The following is a 17,677-nucleotide window of genomic DNA, read 5'->3' on the forward strand; positions in this document are numbered from 1 at the left end:
GCGGGGCGCGGCCCGGCCGGGGCGGGCAGAGGGGCACCCCGGGGCCGCGGCGCTCCGCTCCGCGCATGCGTTCCGCTCTCGGGAATTGCCTGTCCTCGCCGCTCCGCACCAAGTTCCAGTCCGCGGCTCGTCCCCCGTGAGGCGGCGGCCGGGATGGGGGCGGCTGCGAGGCGGGCCGGCCCGCGGGCGCTGCTGCTGCCGCTGGCGCTGGCCGTGGCGTGCGCGGCGCGCAGGTGAGCGCCGCCGGGGTGCGGACGGAGGGAGGGAGGCGGGCGCGGGGCCGCCCGACCGGCTCCCTGTAACCCGCTCGTGCTCCTTCCCGCAGCGCCGACGGGCCCAGCAACATGTCCTACGTGAAGGAGACCGTGGACAGGCTGCTCCAAGGCTACGACATCCGCCTCCGCCCCGACTTCGGAGGTGAGGAGCCCGCGGCCCCCCGACCCGCGCTCCGGCCCCCCCCAGGTCCGCTAACGCCGCCTCCCGCTCCCCCCGCAGGTCCGCCCGTGGATGTGGGCATGCGGATAGAGATCGCCAGCATCGACGTGGTCTCGGAAGTCAACATGGTGAGTGACCCTCGGGCCGGGACGGTGGAGCCCCCACGCCGCCCGCCCGTGCCGGGGCTGCCGGAACCCCGACGCCCGCGCTGCAACCGGGGATGCGCGTACCCAGCCACAGCGATCGCCACAAAATAACCGAGCACGTCGCAGTTGCTAGGAAAAGTTATTTGCGTTTGTGAGATGATGTTGGAATGCCAGCGGTGGCGCTTCGGAAGAGCTCCCTTGGTCAGAATACCTGCTGCAGGTTTGAGGTTCTGGATCCTTCTTGCCCTGGTTTGCCCTTTGCGTAGTCAGCGGCTGCCGTCGGAAGATGCTGGAGTTTCTTGAGCTCTAACAGCAGATGGTCAGATATGTGTGTTCTCATGTTAAATTATTTAAGGAGTTAGACAGTTCATCTCTCACGCTAGTAGCCTTGAGTAAAAGGTACAAAGAGAAAATAAGGACTTCTAGAACACACTCTCTTGTAGAAGGGAAAAAAGTAACAACACTGAAAAATAAGTACTTAAGGATGTTTGCAGGTGTCAAAATCAGAAGTCTTATAGCTACAGGTGTGAAATGTACTGCATTTGATTTCAGTTCTCCTGCAGGAATGAATGCTAGTAACAAGCAGGTTTAAAGAGCAAAAATGTGACTTTAGCGCCCGCCTCATTTGACAGCCTTTTCCCTAAAGAAAACAATAAGTCAGTTGCAAGTTTGAACGTTATACAAAATCATGTTGAATTAGTCGGCATCATGGGCATTTTGCTCTCACTCTCTTTTTTTGTGTTTGATCTCACATGAAAATCTCAGATTCTTTCTGTACATATGGGAACACCTACTTCGTTAAAAGAAGCTTAAAAACCATACATTTCCATCCTGATCAGCAGTTTATTTCACTGGGTGATATTTGCCCATTTGAAGTAATTTACCCAAGAGTGGGAATTTCTTCCTTGGTATATTAGTAAATAGCTATTATTAAAAAAATCTCTTCATAATTTTTTTGCTGTTTTCATACTTGGGTTTTTTCTGATGTTTGTTATATGTAACCCAGCTTCTGTTTATGTGTAATTGTTTTATTTGCTTATGAGTATGCATGGTAGAGTGGGGAGGAAACAGAATTTGTCAGGTGTAGCATGCTAAGGTCTGCAGATTGTTAATGCCACACAAAGACAACATTTTGCAGGTTTCAGTTCCTGGTCTTCCTGTTGCTGTGTTGTACTTTGAGGGAGGAACATGGTACAGACCACACAGATAAGACAGAGGAAACAAAACAAAGACCTTATCAAAACAGCCAAAGAACAAATCTACTCCAACTCCAAGCTGTTTCTACAGTGCTCTAGTGGGATTTTTGCTATCAAACCTGGAAAAAGCCAAACAGAGCAAAACACAAAAACACCTGTTCTGAAGAGTCCAGAACTTATCTTCTAAAGTCTCAACACCTGAAACACTGTTAATCTAAACTGTGTTGCACCAGCTCAGAGAATTTCTTAGTTGCAACTTGTTCCTGTCAAAAAGCTTTCTTCTCCATTCTAACACTTGCACCACCTGTGGGAAAGAGAAGTTATATGCTAAATGGATTCTTTGAATAATCTCTGTGTGTAGGGGGAAGCTTGACTAAAACTGGTCAAAAAGTAAGAAATGTTTTTATTTCATAAAATGCCACATCTCACGGCGGAAGGAATCAACTGGTCCCAGCTGTAGCTGTAGCCATTCCTGAATGCAAAATACGGAGTCTCCATACTGAATCAGTTTGAAAGGGCTCTCCAATATCACAAGTGCTACCTGTACATACCCTTATCTAGTGTTCTGTGTTGCAAGGTCTTTATTGTGTTGCTAGAGATTGTCTGCCTGGTTTTGGGCAATGATCAGTAATTTCATCCATCATTGCAAAAACAATGCAGTCAATATCTTGGCATAAGAAAAAGTTTTTTACCTAGTAAAATAATGCTTTGTTCTAGTACTTTTTTTTTATTATTATTTCTGAGAAATCACAGCCTTGAGATGCTTAATGTTGCAGTCACATGTATGTCATTCATCTTTTTCTTTAAACTGTGCCTTACAGATTTTTTTAAAAAAATTATTTATTAAGCACTACTGTTCTGTGGTTTCAGAGCCAGAAATGTTTTTCAGAAGATCTTAATTTATAGTGTTCTCCAGTATATGGCAGTTTTGTTGCTGAAGGAAACCATTAATAGGAGCCATGAGAGCAATGCCATTGTCATGTGAGGTCCTCCTGGCAAGAGAGTCTGGTTGGATCCACCAGAGTTCAGTCAGTCTCAGCCTAGCAGTATTGGAGGGAGTTGTCTTGTCTTATCCCTTGGCTTTCCTCAGGAACATGAAACCTTATATCCACAGTGACAGAGACACATATTCCCAATCACGGTGCCCACAGAGTTAAATTTTGTATTCCAGTCTCAATGCATAAATAAGAATAAAGACTATTTCTAGAGTGAGAGAGATAGGCTATGAAGGAGTTCTCCTTTGATCTGTTGGGTGGGACGTGGTCATGACTGTAGACTGTCTGCCATGTCAACAGGCTGATTTGTAGGTCCAAGTACATCCAGTCCTTGGCTAAAAATTTGAGATATAGGCAACAGAATTATTTTGAATTCTGCAAGCACCAATAATAGTAACTGTCTGTTCAAGCAGCTGTTCTGGTTGAGGGTGGCTTGTTATAATCTGTGAGACTATTGTGAAATACTTTACTCAGTTAATGAACCAAGACTTGCACAGTCTTGAAGTTAACCATTTTGGTTTTTCTCCCTTAGTACTCGGTCCTCATCTCCTCAGCTCATTAAATAGCATTGTTTTATACCGGCTTGGTAGTTCAATAATACTGTGATGAGCTGCCAAACCAGCTTTTACAAAATGATTAATTGAAATGCTCATTCTTATGACTCCCATTTGACATAAGATACATTGTCTTATGTTGATTTTTGCAGGTAATAATCTGAAGAGCTTGTCATACAACAAACAAGCAGGAGAAGTAGAATGTAAACGTTCTAGTGACCATTGCCTGGTTCTAACCGTGCTTTCTCCCTAATATACCATGAGATAAGTTTTAGTTTAGTTTTCCATCTGATTTTCACAGCCTTGCTACAGTAAGTGCAAGCATTACCTTCCAAAGGCACAAGGTGACCTTTCTCCTTATCTCAGTTAATCTCTGTTCAGCTAATTTTCATTCATGACAGGGCTCCTTAAGTATAATAGACATTTATGTGAACATAGAGTTCATTAAGAACCATGCTATGACTAGATCTATTAAGCTGCTGTGATGTCTGGTTTTTTCTGATGCCTTTATGTGGTTGGCAGAAGGTGCTGCTTGTGCATCAAGAGTAAACATGGGTAGAATGATTGGCAGTAATTAGCGTCATGCTTCAGGACAAGCAAACTAATAATATATTGCTCTATGTACTAAGAAACAAGTCGAGAGAAGTAGCTGGACTCTAAAAAAATTCACATACAGTACATGCTGTAATTTTCTCTAAAATGTGTTCCTTACTAAAGAAAAGGTGGTCAAACCTTTATATAAGAGACAAAAGATGTCATATGGGTGTCCTAAAGTTAAAGAATGCGTATGATAAAGAACCCTTCATAGATTAGTTTGAAAAGACACCAGAGGAAAAAAATAAAAAAACTCTTTATTTTATATGGGGAACACTGTTCCTGGCCTACCGTACTGATTTTACACTGAATGATAATGTAGTTTCTGTGATCACAGACTGAAGGTTTCATGTCCCAGCAAAAAGAGGTAAAAGAGGACGTGTAAAGCATGTATAATTCTTTAGCTTCTCTAAACGTATATTCAAGGTTCTTATATTTATCTCATCTCCCAGATAAGCCACAAATTTTGTAGAGATTAGCTTATTTAACATCCCAACCTGTTGTGTAACATCTTTTTGCCCTGGGAAGAATTTATACTAGCTTAAACCACTCACTTTTTGTATCCTTTTTGTAAAGTTGAATCACAGAATGTGTAGGTTGGAAGAGACCTTCAAGATCATAGAGTCCAACTCATGCCCTAACACCTCAACCAGATCATGGCATTGAGTGCTACATCCAGTCTTTTTTTAAACATGTCCAGGGACATGTCTCCACCACCTCCCCGAGCAGACTATTCCAGTACTTTATCACTCCTTCCATGAAAAACTTTTTTTCTAATGTCCAACCTGTATTTCCCTTGGCACAGCCTGAGACTGTGTCCTCTCGTTCTGTCATTTGCTGCCTGGAGAAAGAGACCAACCCCCAGCTGACCACAACCACCCTTCAGGAAGTTGTAGAGAGTGATAAGGTCACCTCTGAGTCTCCTTTTCTCCAGGCTAAACAACCCCAGCTCCCTCAGTCATTCTTCATACGGCTTGTGTTCCAAGCCCCTCACCAGCCTCGTTGCCTCCTCTGGATGCGCTCAAGCGTCTCAACGTCCTTCCTAAACTGAGGGGCCCAGAACTGGACACAGCACTCAGGGTGTGGCCTGACCTGTGCCAAGTACAGGGGAAGAATGACCTCCCTGCTCCTGCTGGCCACAGAATTCCTGATACAGGCCAGGATGCCATTGGCCCTCTTGGCCACCTGGGCACACTGCTGGCTCATGTTCAGCTGCTGTCACCAGTACCCCCCAGGTCCCTTTCCTCCTGGGCACTGTCCAGCCACACCGTCCCCAGCCTGTAATGCTGCAGGGGGTTATTGTGGCCAAAGTGCAGTACTCGGCACTTGGACATAATAAACTCCATCTTAGAGTTTAGACTCTGCCCGTCCATCCAGCTGGTCCAGATCTCTCTGCAGAGCCATCCTATCTTCCAATAATTAAATAAGCCAACTGCATAAACATATGTGTATTATATGTGTGTGTGTATATATATATATATATACACACAGAGGTTTTCCTGTTTGCTACAGAAGCCTCCAGGGCCTAGAAGAGCAAAGGTCTTCTCCTTACTGTAGGGCTAATGTTAGCCCAGATGGCCTTGGCATCCTACAGTGGTAGATGTCTAGCCAAGAGAAGCTGAATCTGTGGGCTTAAACACTTGAGCTGAGTAGTGCTCTAGAACCAAAGCACTGAAAATCAGGCCATTAATCCTGGCAAGCCCCTGCTCATGTACTAGACCCCAGCTCCAGAAATGTTAGGACTTTTTGCATATGGATGCAGATTATTTTAAGACACTTTTTGCAGATTGAGAAAGACTTAAGCTGTGTTTACTGACAGAGCCAGAATTTTACACATCTTATTCCTCCTTTCAGTTTTAATTAAGTATTTGAGCAGACCATGGTGGCTGTTGTGAATATCAACGTAGGAAATAAATCCTAGGGAACCAAACTGCCATTATGAACCCCATCTCATGTCTCTTTGCATCAGAGCAGCCAAGTCTCATTTTTTCTGATTGTAAGTCTGATTCACAGAGAACTAAAATGTCAAAAATTTCTTTACCGCAGCCGGTATGGCAACACAAATGATAATAAATGGTCCCTGGACTAAGTATATTTACCTGAAGATGTTCCTACAGATTAAACTATTTTTTTTCCTAAAAAGTCATAAAGTTTGATAATTATTAATGAAAAATTACTTAGCTGTAGTGCAGAAGAAGAAAAGAGAAATAACTTTTTTGTTATATAGCAACTGTCCTAAAGAGCATGAAGGATATGCAAAGACACTTTAATATTGATAAGAATGTTTGGTAACTGATTTTTTTTTTTTTTTTTTTTTTTTTTTTAGCAAATATGAAAAAACTAATCAAGTAATAATACGTAAAGGCCAGATCATTTCATCACTGTCTGTTCCAAACAGGAGTAATTATATTAGAGAGTGCAATGTGGAATGAATGTAGAAATGGGCAGCTTGAGGTTAAACAACTGTGTCACTGTTAGTGGATGTTTTGCTGGATCACTTTTGACAAGAATAAGCAATAAAACTGATAAACAGGCAAAACTTAGAAAGCAATAATGGAAATGTTATATCATATGATCCAGAAATCTGATATGTCTTAGTTTCTCAAACATTGAACAAACTTGAGACCAGCTTCAGGGTTGAAACAAACTGTAGTCCACATTTTCTTTTTAGGCTGACGGGCACAATACTTTTCTGATTTCAAGGCTTACACAAACTAGCTGTGAAAATATGTATTTCTTTTGTCTAATGTTAACCTCACAGTTCACCACAAGTGCAACTCTCCTGACTCTCACAATCTACAGTTGATCAATCACATCATAGTTGTGCCTATGAAATTAAAAGGATGACACCCTCCCCTTTAGTAGTGGAAGCTTTAGCACACAGTTTGAGTGTGTAGGATTTCATTAAATAAGGGGTATCCTGCAAAGAGATGGGCTTTTAGTTGTGTGGAAGTGAAAATGAAAGGATTTCCCCATCACTGCCTGTTTAATGTACTGGCCTCAAACAACATGGCTGTTCTGAGACCACTGCAAACATCCAGCTGGTGATCTGTTAATGTGCACAAGTCCTACAGGTCAGTGGTACAAGCCTTTTGAAACATTCACAGTGCCAAGTGGTTGTTTAATAATGGAACAGTCAATGATTAACACAAAAAGACCCATTCTCTAAAATAACTTCTTTCTAAAAAAAGAAAAATAAATCCATAAAATTGAATTTCCAGTTTCTTTTCTTGTGTGCAGGACAGGGCAAGTGCTTATTTAAAAGCTTTGACATTTTTCACAATTGCATTTCCTTTTTATTTCTGATTTTGGATTTTACATCTGACTTCTGAAAGAGAATACCAGAACCTTCCTGAAAGAGAATACCAGAACCTTCCAAACAAAGCATTTTTCTCCATAAGGAAATTCAAGGCATACATACATTTCAAATGTCTGCAAAACTTAGTCTTTTTTTTTTTTTTTTTTTTTTTTTTTTTTAATCAGCTTTACTTTGTACTCTATTGCCTGAAAAGTTCCATACCTCCTCTGGGCCATAATAATAAATTATCTACCAACTGTAGCTCAGTACAGACCTGAAGCTGAAGCTGTGCAACCAAGAGATGGAACACTTACACCACCAGTTCACCCTGAGGCAGGAAAAGAGGGAGGAACCTCAGTGGAGGAAGAGTAACAACCTCAAAAGCTATTACCAGAAAGACCTGTTCCTGTTCACAAGATGCCAAGTATTCTGTGACAACAGCTGAAACTGTTAAATCGAACCCAGAGATTGTTTTCATTCAGAGGTATCCCCAGCTGATGTGTTTTGTTGATCACTCTATTCCAAACAGCAGCTACTTGGGAGAATTCTCAGTGGTTTTTCATCCCCCGTCCATCTTAAGTGTGCTGTACTTTAAAGCATCAGTAAAGGCCGAAACAATAACTATAAGGTCTGGCAGGTAATAAAGAGTCCAAGATGGCTACTGGAAAGATTTTACACTTTAATGCTCTTCAAGACTCCTTATTTTCTTCTAGAAAGAGAACCCAGGATCTCAAGGCATGCACTTTCATGCTTGTAGAATTCTCTCATGTAAAAAAAATGCCTGTAACTCTGGCACTGCTCCAAAAAACATATTAAAATGAAATTATTTCTACCCCAAAGGCTAAACTACTGCAAATATGCTTAAAAGGCAATTGGTTGTAGGAGTCACTGAATAATCTAGCAGAATAACACCAGATAATGCAGTTGATTCTTTCTTTAAGCAGTAACTCTGTGTTAAGGTTTATATGGCATGGAGAAGGTAGATCAGGTTTCTTGCCTATCAACTTTTACAATAACCTTTCAAGATTAAGTCGTTCCTTTTGGCCAAAGGAGTGTCACACTGAAGTTGGTTTCATTCTCTGCTGGGGCAAATCCTTAATGGTTTATGCCATGAACCAAGGAAATGTAATTTAAAAGATTCAAGCCAGCTTCTAGAAAGCTGCATTATCACTCAGACATCCACCTCATGACAAGATTGACTTGTATGGTTTTAAATCTGAATGTTACAGTACATAATTTCAAAGCAAAGATTAATGATTTCAGACTGCCAAACTTAATTAAAGGTTGGAATAAATGTTCTCCGCTAAAACTCATCAATCCATTTGACTGAGATGGAAGAATTTCAGTCATGTCTTCTTTAATTGCCTACAGAAAGAAGAGTTAGCAAAGTTAAAACTGTTGAAACAGATAAACGGTGTCTAAATATTATGCAGGATCTTAATCATATTAAAAGAGGAATGCAGTTAATTTTTAACCTGAATAATATTTTTAACCTGAAGAGCCTCCTAAGAGTAACTGAAGTAACATGAGGAGAAGTCAATGGCAGGTAGATATGTTCATGCTTGCGTATCTCAGAAGCTTCTGTAAGTACTAATTATTGCAGTGCACCAAGGACTCTTGTCCCATCCAAGTGGACTAGATGCTGATAGTCCCATGTTTTCAATGAATATGTTCACAGACAAAATTTCTTACACCACTAAATTGAAGTACATATTAGCTTCACCAGCTCAACAGTTTATTCAGCAGCTTACAGGAGCAATTCTGCTCTCCAGTTTACATAATTTTTAAACCTTTGTTTCTTTATAATTTTCTGTGTTGTTGCTCTTCAACACCATAAGCAAGAGTGGAATGATGTCCTCTCCTGTGTTAGTCTGTTATGATTTATCCTTTCTTTAACCAGTGGGGTTTGTTTGTAAACCATTAACTGATCAAGATAATACACCGGTCAAGGAGAGAAATGGATGAGGTTTGGAGGCTTCATACATATTAGCACATTTCACAGGCAGTGCAGCTTTGTCACTGTGACAAAGGAAGGGAACATTACATGGGATTGACAGCCACTTGTAAATTCTGAAGTTAAATATTAATCTGGAGGTGATTCTGACATATATCAGGCAAGTTTATTACCTGGGTTTATTGTGGAACCTTATGGTTTCAATGACTTTTGCACAGTTTCTATTTGGAAATCCAGCAACAGTGGTGCTCCAGATCATAGAGAATCAGTAAGTGGAAAAGGCGCCGCTGAGGACAACCTGTTGTGCCAGGGAATAGCGTCAGGGCCTGACTCGGCAGGAAAGGACTGCTGGCTCAGCTGGGACCCTGCTGATCTCACTGCTGCTCTGCAGGGCCCATCAGGTCAAGCTGCTGTCATGACAGATGGCTAATCCTTTTCAACAGATTTGAAACAGCAATACTGTTGTTTAGATTATTTTTTATAGTACTATATAGAACCTTTTACAATACAGGCAACATTTTTTATGAATTGCATACTTGGGGTTTTTTTCAAGGATGTTTGTGGTGCTAGAAGAAACTTGGAATAAAGCAATTATTGTGCTGGTTTTTTTCTCATCCAAATGATTACAGTAATGAAGAATTCAGCACAATGTTATGGAAAGGAATGAAAAAATATAGAGTTCTGTACTTAAAACATGAATCTATTAAACTCATTAGTATGTATAGATTTGCAATTTTTAGTCAGAAAAAAAAAAAAGGAAAGTCAGTATTCCACATAGCTTCCAGTTAACAGAAGTGATCAGTACAACATGTTGCAATATTTAAGAACTCTGGAGCAAGAAGCTGAACAAACTTTCAACAGCAACAGCAAGCCAAATGCAATTTTGAACCAATACACTTTGGTTGAAATACTTTATTAGCTAAGATTTATATATATCCATGTGCTCTTGAGTCATCTTTTATAGAAATGCTAGAAGAAAAATATATTTGACATCTTGGTAGGAGAAAAGATTATTCAAATTTATTAGCTGTTCTTCTACTTCTGAATATCAGCTCAAAAGGGCTTCTCTGGAATATGTAGAGCATTGGCTCCTCTTGTTCTTTGGTTAGGTTCCTCTGAAAATCAGTTAAGTTGCATCAGTAATGAATCAGACAAACCTTATTCAAGGCGATTATAGTTTCCTGCAGTAACTGCATTTCCTTGGAAGAATTCTGCCAGTAACGTATACACTCAAGACAAAATAAACTGTTCTGAACACACACAGGCATCAAAAAAAAACTTGTTAAAATGCTTGATTGTTATGATGATGCCTCTGAGAAGCAAAATGCAAAAAAGAATGAAAATGAGCAAGTGAGAAAAAACAAGAAGTCTGTTACTCTCACAGGAATATATTCTCTGTCATTGCAGAGTCTTGGCTTGCAGACAGCTTGGTTTTCCTTGAAGCTTTTTACAATTTTCCTGCTGCTAGAATCATTTATCCTAGCCTAGTGTTTAAATTAAGGATTGGAGCAATCTCTGGTATCAACACAGGCTGGGGGATGAACAGTTTGAGAGCAGCCCTGCCGAGAAGGCCTCAGGAGTGCTGGTGGGTGAGAGGCTGGACGTGACCCAGCCATGGGCACTCACAGCCCAGAGAGCCAAATGTGTCCTGGGGCTGCATCCAGAGCACCGTGGGCAGCAGGGGAGGGAGGGGATTCTGCCCCTCTGCTCTGCTCTGGTGAGACCCCACCTGCAGTGCTGCATCCAGCTCTGGGGTCCCAGCACGGGAAGGACATGAAGCAAGTCCAGAGGAGGCCACCAAGATGATTAGAGGGATGGAGCAGTTCTTGTATGAACGATTGGGAGTGTTGAGCCTGGAAAAGAGAATACACCAGGGGTAACCTCATTGCAGCCTTCCAGCCCCTAAAAAAGTCTACAAGAAAGGTATAGGGGGACATTTTACAAGGGCATGTAGTGACAGGACAATAGTTAATGGCTTTAAATAAAAAGAGAGTAGGTCTAGATTAGATATTGATTCTTTACTGTGAGGGCAGTGAGGTGCTGGAACAGGTTATCCAGGAAGCTGTGGATACCTCATCACTGGAAGTGTCCAAGGCTGGGTTGGATGTAGCTCTAAGCAACTTGGTCCAGTGAAGGCTGTGTCCATGGCAGGTGGCTGGAGCTAGATGATCTTGTCCCTTCCAGCCATAACCATTCTATCATGGCATAATTTAAACATTGGTATAAGAAGCTATCAGTCTTTCCAAGAGTAATTTGAGACCTCAGTCTCCTTAGTCTATGCTGAGCCAGCACCAATGAGACAAAAATGAACGTGAACAATTACCTATGCGTCTTCTTTTTTATTATTTACACCCACAACCACATTATCAGAATGGCATGCAAGTTTTAAAAGGCACAAGTGGGAATGTCTTCTGTTCTTTGTAGGTAACAGTCAATTACATGTATATTTGTCTTTAAAAATAAAGAAATCAAAATAGATGCATAGTAGGAGCTTTGAATTTTTTACTGAAGCTGGGGAATTGTGTGGATGTTAATGCATCTTCCTCCTGGCAATCACAACAGTCACTGCAGCAGCTGAACAAAGGTGTATGTGGAGTTCTTTATTCCAAAAGAAAAGGCAGTGATTCAGGTGGATTGGGTCATGCTCAGAAAGTGTTTTGGAGGCTAGTGTCTTAGATTTCACTCTTGTGTTCAGCAGAGCAGTGCCTACAGGGGTTATATGCTGTTTGCTTTATGGAAGGAAAGAGTCTCAGGGGAGAGACCAAGTGGAACCAAAGAGTAAATTTCTGTCCTTACATGGATTTTTTTGATTGGTTTGTTTGTTTCAATATCTCTGGCCCTCAGTTGCTTCTCTGTTAAGATTTCTACCTTACAGGGATAGTGTGGGAATTAAATGCATTGTATGAGCATTCATTTGGACAGTGAGCAAGTTTCTGCACACTCAGGTAGAAAGAAAAGTCATACAGCCTGCAGCTAAAAAAGAATATATCCCCTGTGACCAGTTATTTCAGCACAGCGTTGTGGCTTATGACCCAGCTGATCTGTTCCTACATCTCTACAACAATACTCCTGCAGTCCTGACAGGAATTTATTTCTTACTTACATAGTGAGAAATCCCAAGAAAGCACAAGGTGTTGCATAGTAATTACATTTTCCTCAGTGGTATTGCTGAATGACATATTGTGATATATCAAGAGGCAACTGTGAATTTAACTTCAGTCGTCATAGTACTTTGCCCAGTACAGTAGGTTTCCAGATGAACATAGTGAATGTAAGAGTAAAGAGAAGTTTCTGAATACCATATAGCATCATGCATACTTTGTCAGCATTAACTTTCAAAGCACATACGATTCTGTGCTGGCTTCGGAAATCTTCATGTATTCATTATTTACATATTCACTCTAATATTTAAGAATATATTGTTTGAAGATGGTTTCACAGGAGAAGACAATAATGATAGTTATTTGTCAGAAGAATTAGACATCAAAATATGAAGCTTTCTATTGCTTTCTGATTAGTATTTGATGCCAGTAAATGCCTATTTCTTGTGATTAACAGAACACATAAGCAACTTGCAGGATTATTCTGTTAGTAAGGGTATTTAACCTTACTCAGAACTTTATTTCCCCAGTTTTTGGAACATGATAACAACATGCAAAAGCAGAAGGTTTTGCTAATCATTAAAAAGGTGGCAGATTTTCACATTTATCCCTCAGTCATTGTATTGTCTTATGCAAGATATTGCAGGGCTGGCATGTGGGGAGGAAGAAACAATAAAGAGTGGCACAAATTCTGCTTTTTGTCTCACATAGTTACCAGGGCAGTTAACGTGAGCAGAAATTCCCCTCTGTCAAAAAGACATTTTTCTTTAGCTATTTGTGAAAGAGTTTTAGTGCACCCTAACAAACAATAGCCTTCATGCAAAATGTGCGGCTGATAAATGAAAATACTCTTCCCAGGCCTGCAATTCTTCTTTCTAGAGTGGACACTTGCTTCACTGAGTGCTCTGTCAGTGCCAGGCCCTATGTGGCCTTAGACAAATAATATGTCTGTAGCAACTCTGCATTGCAGTTTCAGCTCTTTGGCCTCTTGGTAAGTCATGTCTTATGCTGGGAGTAGCATTTTTAAATTCAGCCATCCCTGAGGGGTAAAAGAATGTGGATACTAAGTTTTAGTTCCCGGGTAGATGAGGAAGTCAAATACTTCAATTCCAAAACACTGCTACTGGAATGAGAATTGTGTGCTGGAATGAGAATTGGCAGTAGTGCCAAATATCTTCAGTTGTTATCAGTCTACTCACCAGAGAGGTAATGCAGGTTCCTTAAACTGACAAGGAGGAAAGCTTTCTTCCCTGCTCTAAATAATTTGTTTGAAGTATCCTTATCTCTCACTGTGTTTATCATATCATACAAAGTCTATGCTGATATTTCATTAAGGTTAGGACACTAGAGTTAGGCAGTATGAAGACCATGACAAAGATTTTTTTTCCCCCCTGCTTTGCAATATGTTACTCCTTAAATTCAACGCAAGGAGCACTTTTTTGCTCAGCAATTCTTAGTTTCATGATTCAAGGATTACCACATTACCAGACCAGTTGCACAAGTAATGTAAAGACGTCTGAAAACTGTATGGATATTAGTGTGGTTTGGTGCATAAAATTGCTGCTTGGACTCATCCTTTTGACCATGTTTCTATGAGAAAGATCAGTCAAAGACATCACAAGGTAATATAGATGGCGTGTGCCAACTTGAAATTTTCGTGCACTTGACAAGAAATCCCAATAACTGAGTGAACTGGTATTAGAGCTGCTTAAAGATACTGAATGAATAACAGAACCTAAGAATGACAAGATAGTTAGAGCCATGTCAAAACCTGACAGATTTGTTAAGAGTAAAGTGTGAAATGAGAGAAGTTTTCTAACCTAGTCCATCCACTAAGTGAGGAGAATCCTGCCCTTCATTGTGTATTTACTTTTCTTACTCCAAGCCAGTCTGAAAGACTCCAGGAGCTGAAATTAGATCATTGTTGAGCAGTCCTTCCCTATATCAGTCAGGGTGTTCCCCTTGACTCCAAGACATTATTTCTCATCTATTCATTTCATGCCTTTTGTATCACATATAAATATCCTCTTCGTATCACGTATAAAACTCCTCTTTTCACCGAAGGAAAGGAGTAATTTTGTCTCCTTTGTTTTACATTCCATGGTGCTTTTTTTCCTCAAGTTTTTTCTATTATATGGTATCTTTAAAATCAGTGGCCATTTTACTTACTTTCAAGTTAATAAAACAGCATATCATATGCCATTGCAAGTACCAACTTATGTAAGGATGTGCCTTAGGCAGTCTGGAAGTTTATGCTTGGCTATGTTCCTGCTTCCTAGGTGTATTTTCAGACATTGCTGAGAAAATTTAACAATTGATGTGTAAAGCCATTACACATCTTAGGGGTAGTCCATTTTGGAGTCCTACTTCTCACTGTACAATGACATTGGAGCAGAACCCTTGCTCACCAATACTTACAAGTTGGCAGTAACTAGTCCGAAATGAATGAGTCATACTCAGATGAAGGAAAGAGGACAAGCAGACAAAGTGTATTTTCAAAAGCCAACTTCTGCATATGTGTGTATTCCAGAATAAAGCATCTTTCAGATGTTGGATGGAAAGTAATTGCAATTCAGTGTATCATTCCCAAATCTCCTAATTTCCCTGTATTCTTTTCCTTACAGCACAGCCCTACTGGTTTTTAATACTTATAAATATTTTATTAATTCTATTTTCATGCCTGTTCTTACATCTAAACAATCTTACATAAAGGTACCTGCAACCTGTTTATTTTAATACAAGACTTCCTGCATTCACTCAACTTTCTCGTTGTCATCCTGGAAAATGATATATATTAAATTTGTTTGTGAAAAGAACTAGGATTAAAAAAGTTCAAGGTACTCTGACTGAAGTGAGTTTGGATTCAACATCTTTGAGATAAGGATGTAGATAAAAGGCTTTGGCCACTCAGCTTGGGCATTATTACAGATCTGAAACAATCAAATTCCTAGAGAGAATGTATTTTCCACAGTATGAATTCGAGTAGATAGGCAACTTCTACATTGCTTTCCACATCACTGCCAAGAATGAATTTTCATGCAAGGCTGAGTGAAAATATGTTACAATAAGATAAGTAAACACATTTTTTAGTGTCAGCAATCCAGCTCATTTTCTCCAGGTTGGGTTTTCCATTGAATATGCAGCAGTAGGCTATCACCAATTTTTTTTTTTTTTTTTTTTTTTTTTTTGTTCATATTCAATATCTTCTGACACATGAGATATGCACAAAGGGGCAACAAAGCTGAAAGCTCACAGGGTGTCTTATTCATTGTCATAGAGATGAGCAACAGAACACCTGCATGGCAGATGTGAGAGAGGACTTCTGATATCTTCTAGAAAGATACCCAGCTGGAGTTTACTTAGGGACCTGCTGAAATTAGCCTGTTCTTTGACAGTCATTTAGACGGCATTCAGTGGTTTTTGTCTGGTTCCGGGGAGAACACTGACATTTTGATATGGCACTGGAAGCAAGAAAAACAAATAGTGTGTGAGCCTTCAGTCCAGACAGTGAGGCATACTTTAGACCCAGGTCAAGAGCAGCATTTAAAAAGAAACCAGAACAAAACAGTTGTCTTCTCTCTAGCATGTTTCTGAGTTTGGTGAGGGTGGGCAGTTTGTTTCCCTGAAGTGGATTCTAAGCATCAAGCTAGAATATGTTTCTCGCCTTAGCAGGTAGTGATATAATACCTTGATAGCAGATATGGGCAACTTCTCAGTTTCTTTGTAGTTGTGATACACCCAAACAGTCTTATTGACAATTTGAGTTCAGAGCCAAGTGATAAAAGTGTATCAGAGGATCAGTGAAATGTATTTCAGAAAGGATCAGCAGAAAACATGTAAATAATATGATAATAATGTACCTAGAGCATGCCAGGCTGAAATATAAATACTAGATGGTGTATTGTATATAATCTGTAATAGTACAATCAAATTTTTTTTAATAACTACATTTTTCATTAAAGTAAAATATGGTTTCTGAGCAACAAAATCTCTCAGAAGAGATTAAACATTAAAAATTAAATACAGAACAATTGCTTTTGTGTCCGTCTCTCTTAACAGATTTAATCTCTACTGTCTAGGTACCTGTAAGCATAGTATAATCTAAAGAGAAATACAAAATGCAATTTACTTTAATTTTTTAAATTTTATTTTCTTTTATAAAATGTTTTATTGTTTCTATTTAGATGGATGGGAAAAGATAGCCAAGAAAATTTCCTTTCAAAAGAGAGCTCTCTGCATTCTGCTGTCCCATGGCTCCCATCTCTTGTCCTCATCCCTTCCTGGATCTCAGATGATAAAAAGCCAGAAGCAGTGTTTCAATAACCAGTGCTAGAGGTGTTTGCTCAGGTAGTTGCATGACTAGGGATTTAAATAGGAGGATTTTGGCAGAAGTATGGTAGGGGAAACACTGACTTGAAAAATGCTTCCTAAACTCCTGTATTTATTTAATGATTATCGTTAACATAAAGGTTCACAAGAGGCCTAGGTTATTCTAGGGAACTTGGTATTAACGCTGGAAAATGGAATGGAATAATCTAAAGTGTCACTTTACTCTTCATTGCTAAACAAACAGAGCAAAAGCAAAATTCACAGAAATCTTCTGAAAGATGAGAATCAATCCTGTAGTACTCTACCATGATTGTGGAAAGATATTATTATCTTTGGAACTGAAACAAATTCCCAACTCCACTCTGTAGCCTCCTTGCTCCAGAAAATGTTTTGTAAACCAGACAGTACCAACAACTGAGCATGATATTAAACTGTGTTGTGAAATTTACTCTTAGCTTTCCTGCTGTTTCTACACAAAGATACAAATTTTTTAAAATGTAATCAAAATACTGTGATTCAGTTTCTATATAATCAAAATATTATGATTCAGTTTCTGTCTCACTTTGGAGTGTTCCATGGAAAATATCAATGCTTCCTTTGGTGAACTAAATAGTAAATGAAAACACAATGCAGTGCAGAAATGCAAATTTTGTCCCAAAGATTTTATCAACCATTCTTCCTGCACCTGTGGTAGCCATAGTTTCTTTATGTTTCCCATGTTCTCAAATGGGTTTTACTGGTTTTCTTGTAGGGTATTTCAGAGACTTCTTCATTTAGCATTTGCTGCTAACAGATTGTCAGTGTACAAAAATCTGTTGCAAAAAATACTTCAAAACCCATTAGTCTATCCCTTACTTTCCACTATTTGCATCTGTTGGAATATAATAGTTGACTGGCAGCAGAACTGTGTGTATATTGCACTCTCCAAGCAAAACAACCTTTAAAAATAAGATACTTGAAAAAAAAAGTAAATTCCAAAAGAGGTATGAATGCCTTGCCACAGTTATTTAAACATTTACTTAGTCAAAATTATGAATCAGGCAAAGAAATGTTGTCTGGTAACAAAAAAACTGCA

At 39.8% G+C, this 17,677-nt stretch overlaps 1 protein-coding gene across 1 annotated transcript in view; it reads left to right on the forward strand.

The window, feature by feature from the left end:
* Nucleotides 1–216: 216 nt before the first annotated feature.
* The window catches only part of GABRB1 (gamma-aminobutyric acid type A receptor subunit beta1), a 118,285-nt gene continuing 100,824 nt past the window's right edge, over nt 217–17,677 (forward strand). The window contains exons 1-3 of the mRNA XM_040065379.2: nt 217–233; nt 326–417; nt 496–563. Coding sequence (XP_039921313.1) covers nt 345–417; nt 496–563 — 141 coding nt within the window. The 5' untranslated portion in view covers nt 217–233; nt 326–344. The remainder of the gene's footprint in view (nt 234–325; nt 418–495; nt 564–17,677) is intronic.

Source organism: Hirundo rustica, chromosome 5 (assembly GCF_015227805.2).
Source record: "Hirundo rustica isolate bHirRus1 chromosome 5, bHirRus1.pri.v3, whole genome shotgun sequence".
Lineage (NCBI taxonomy): Eukaryota > Metazoa > Chordata > Aves > Passeriformes > Hirundinidae > Hirundo > Hirundo rustica.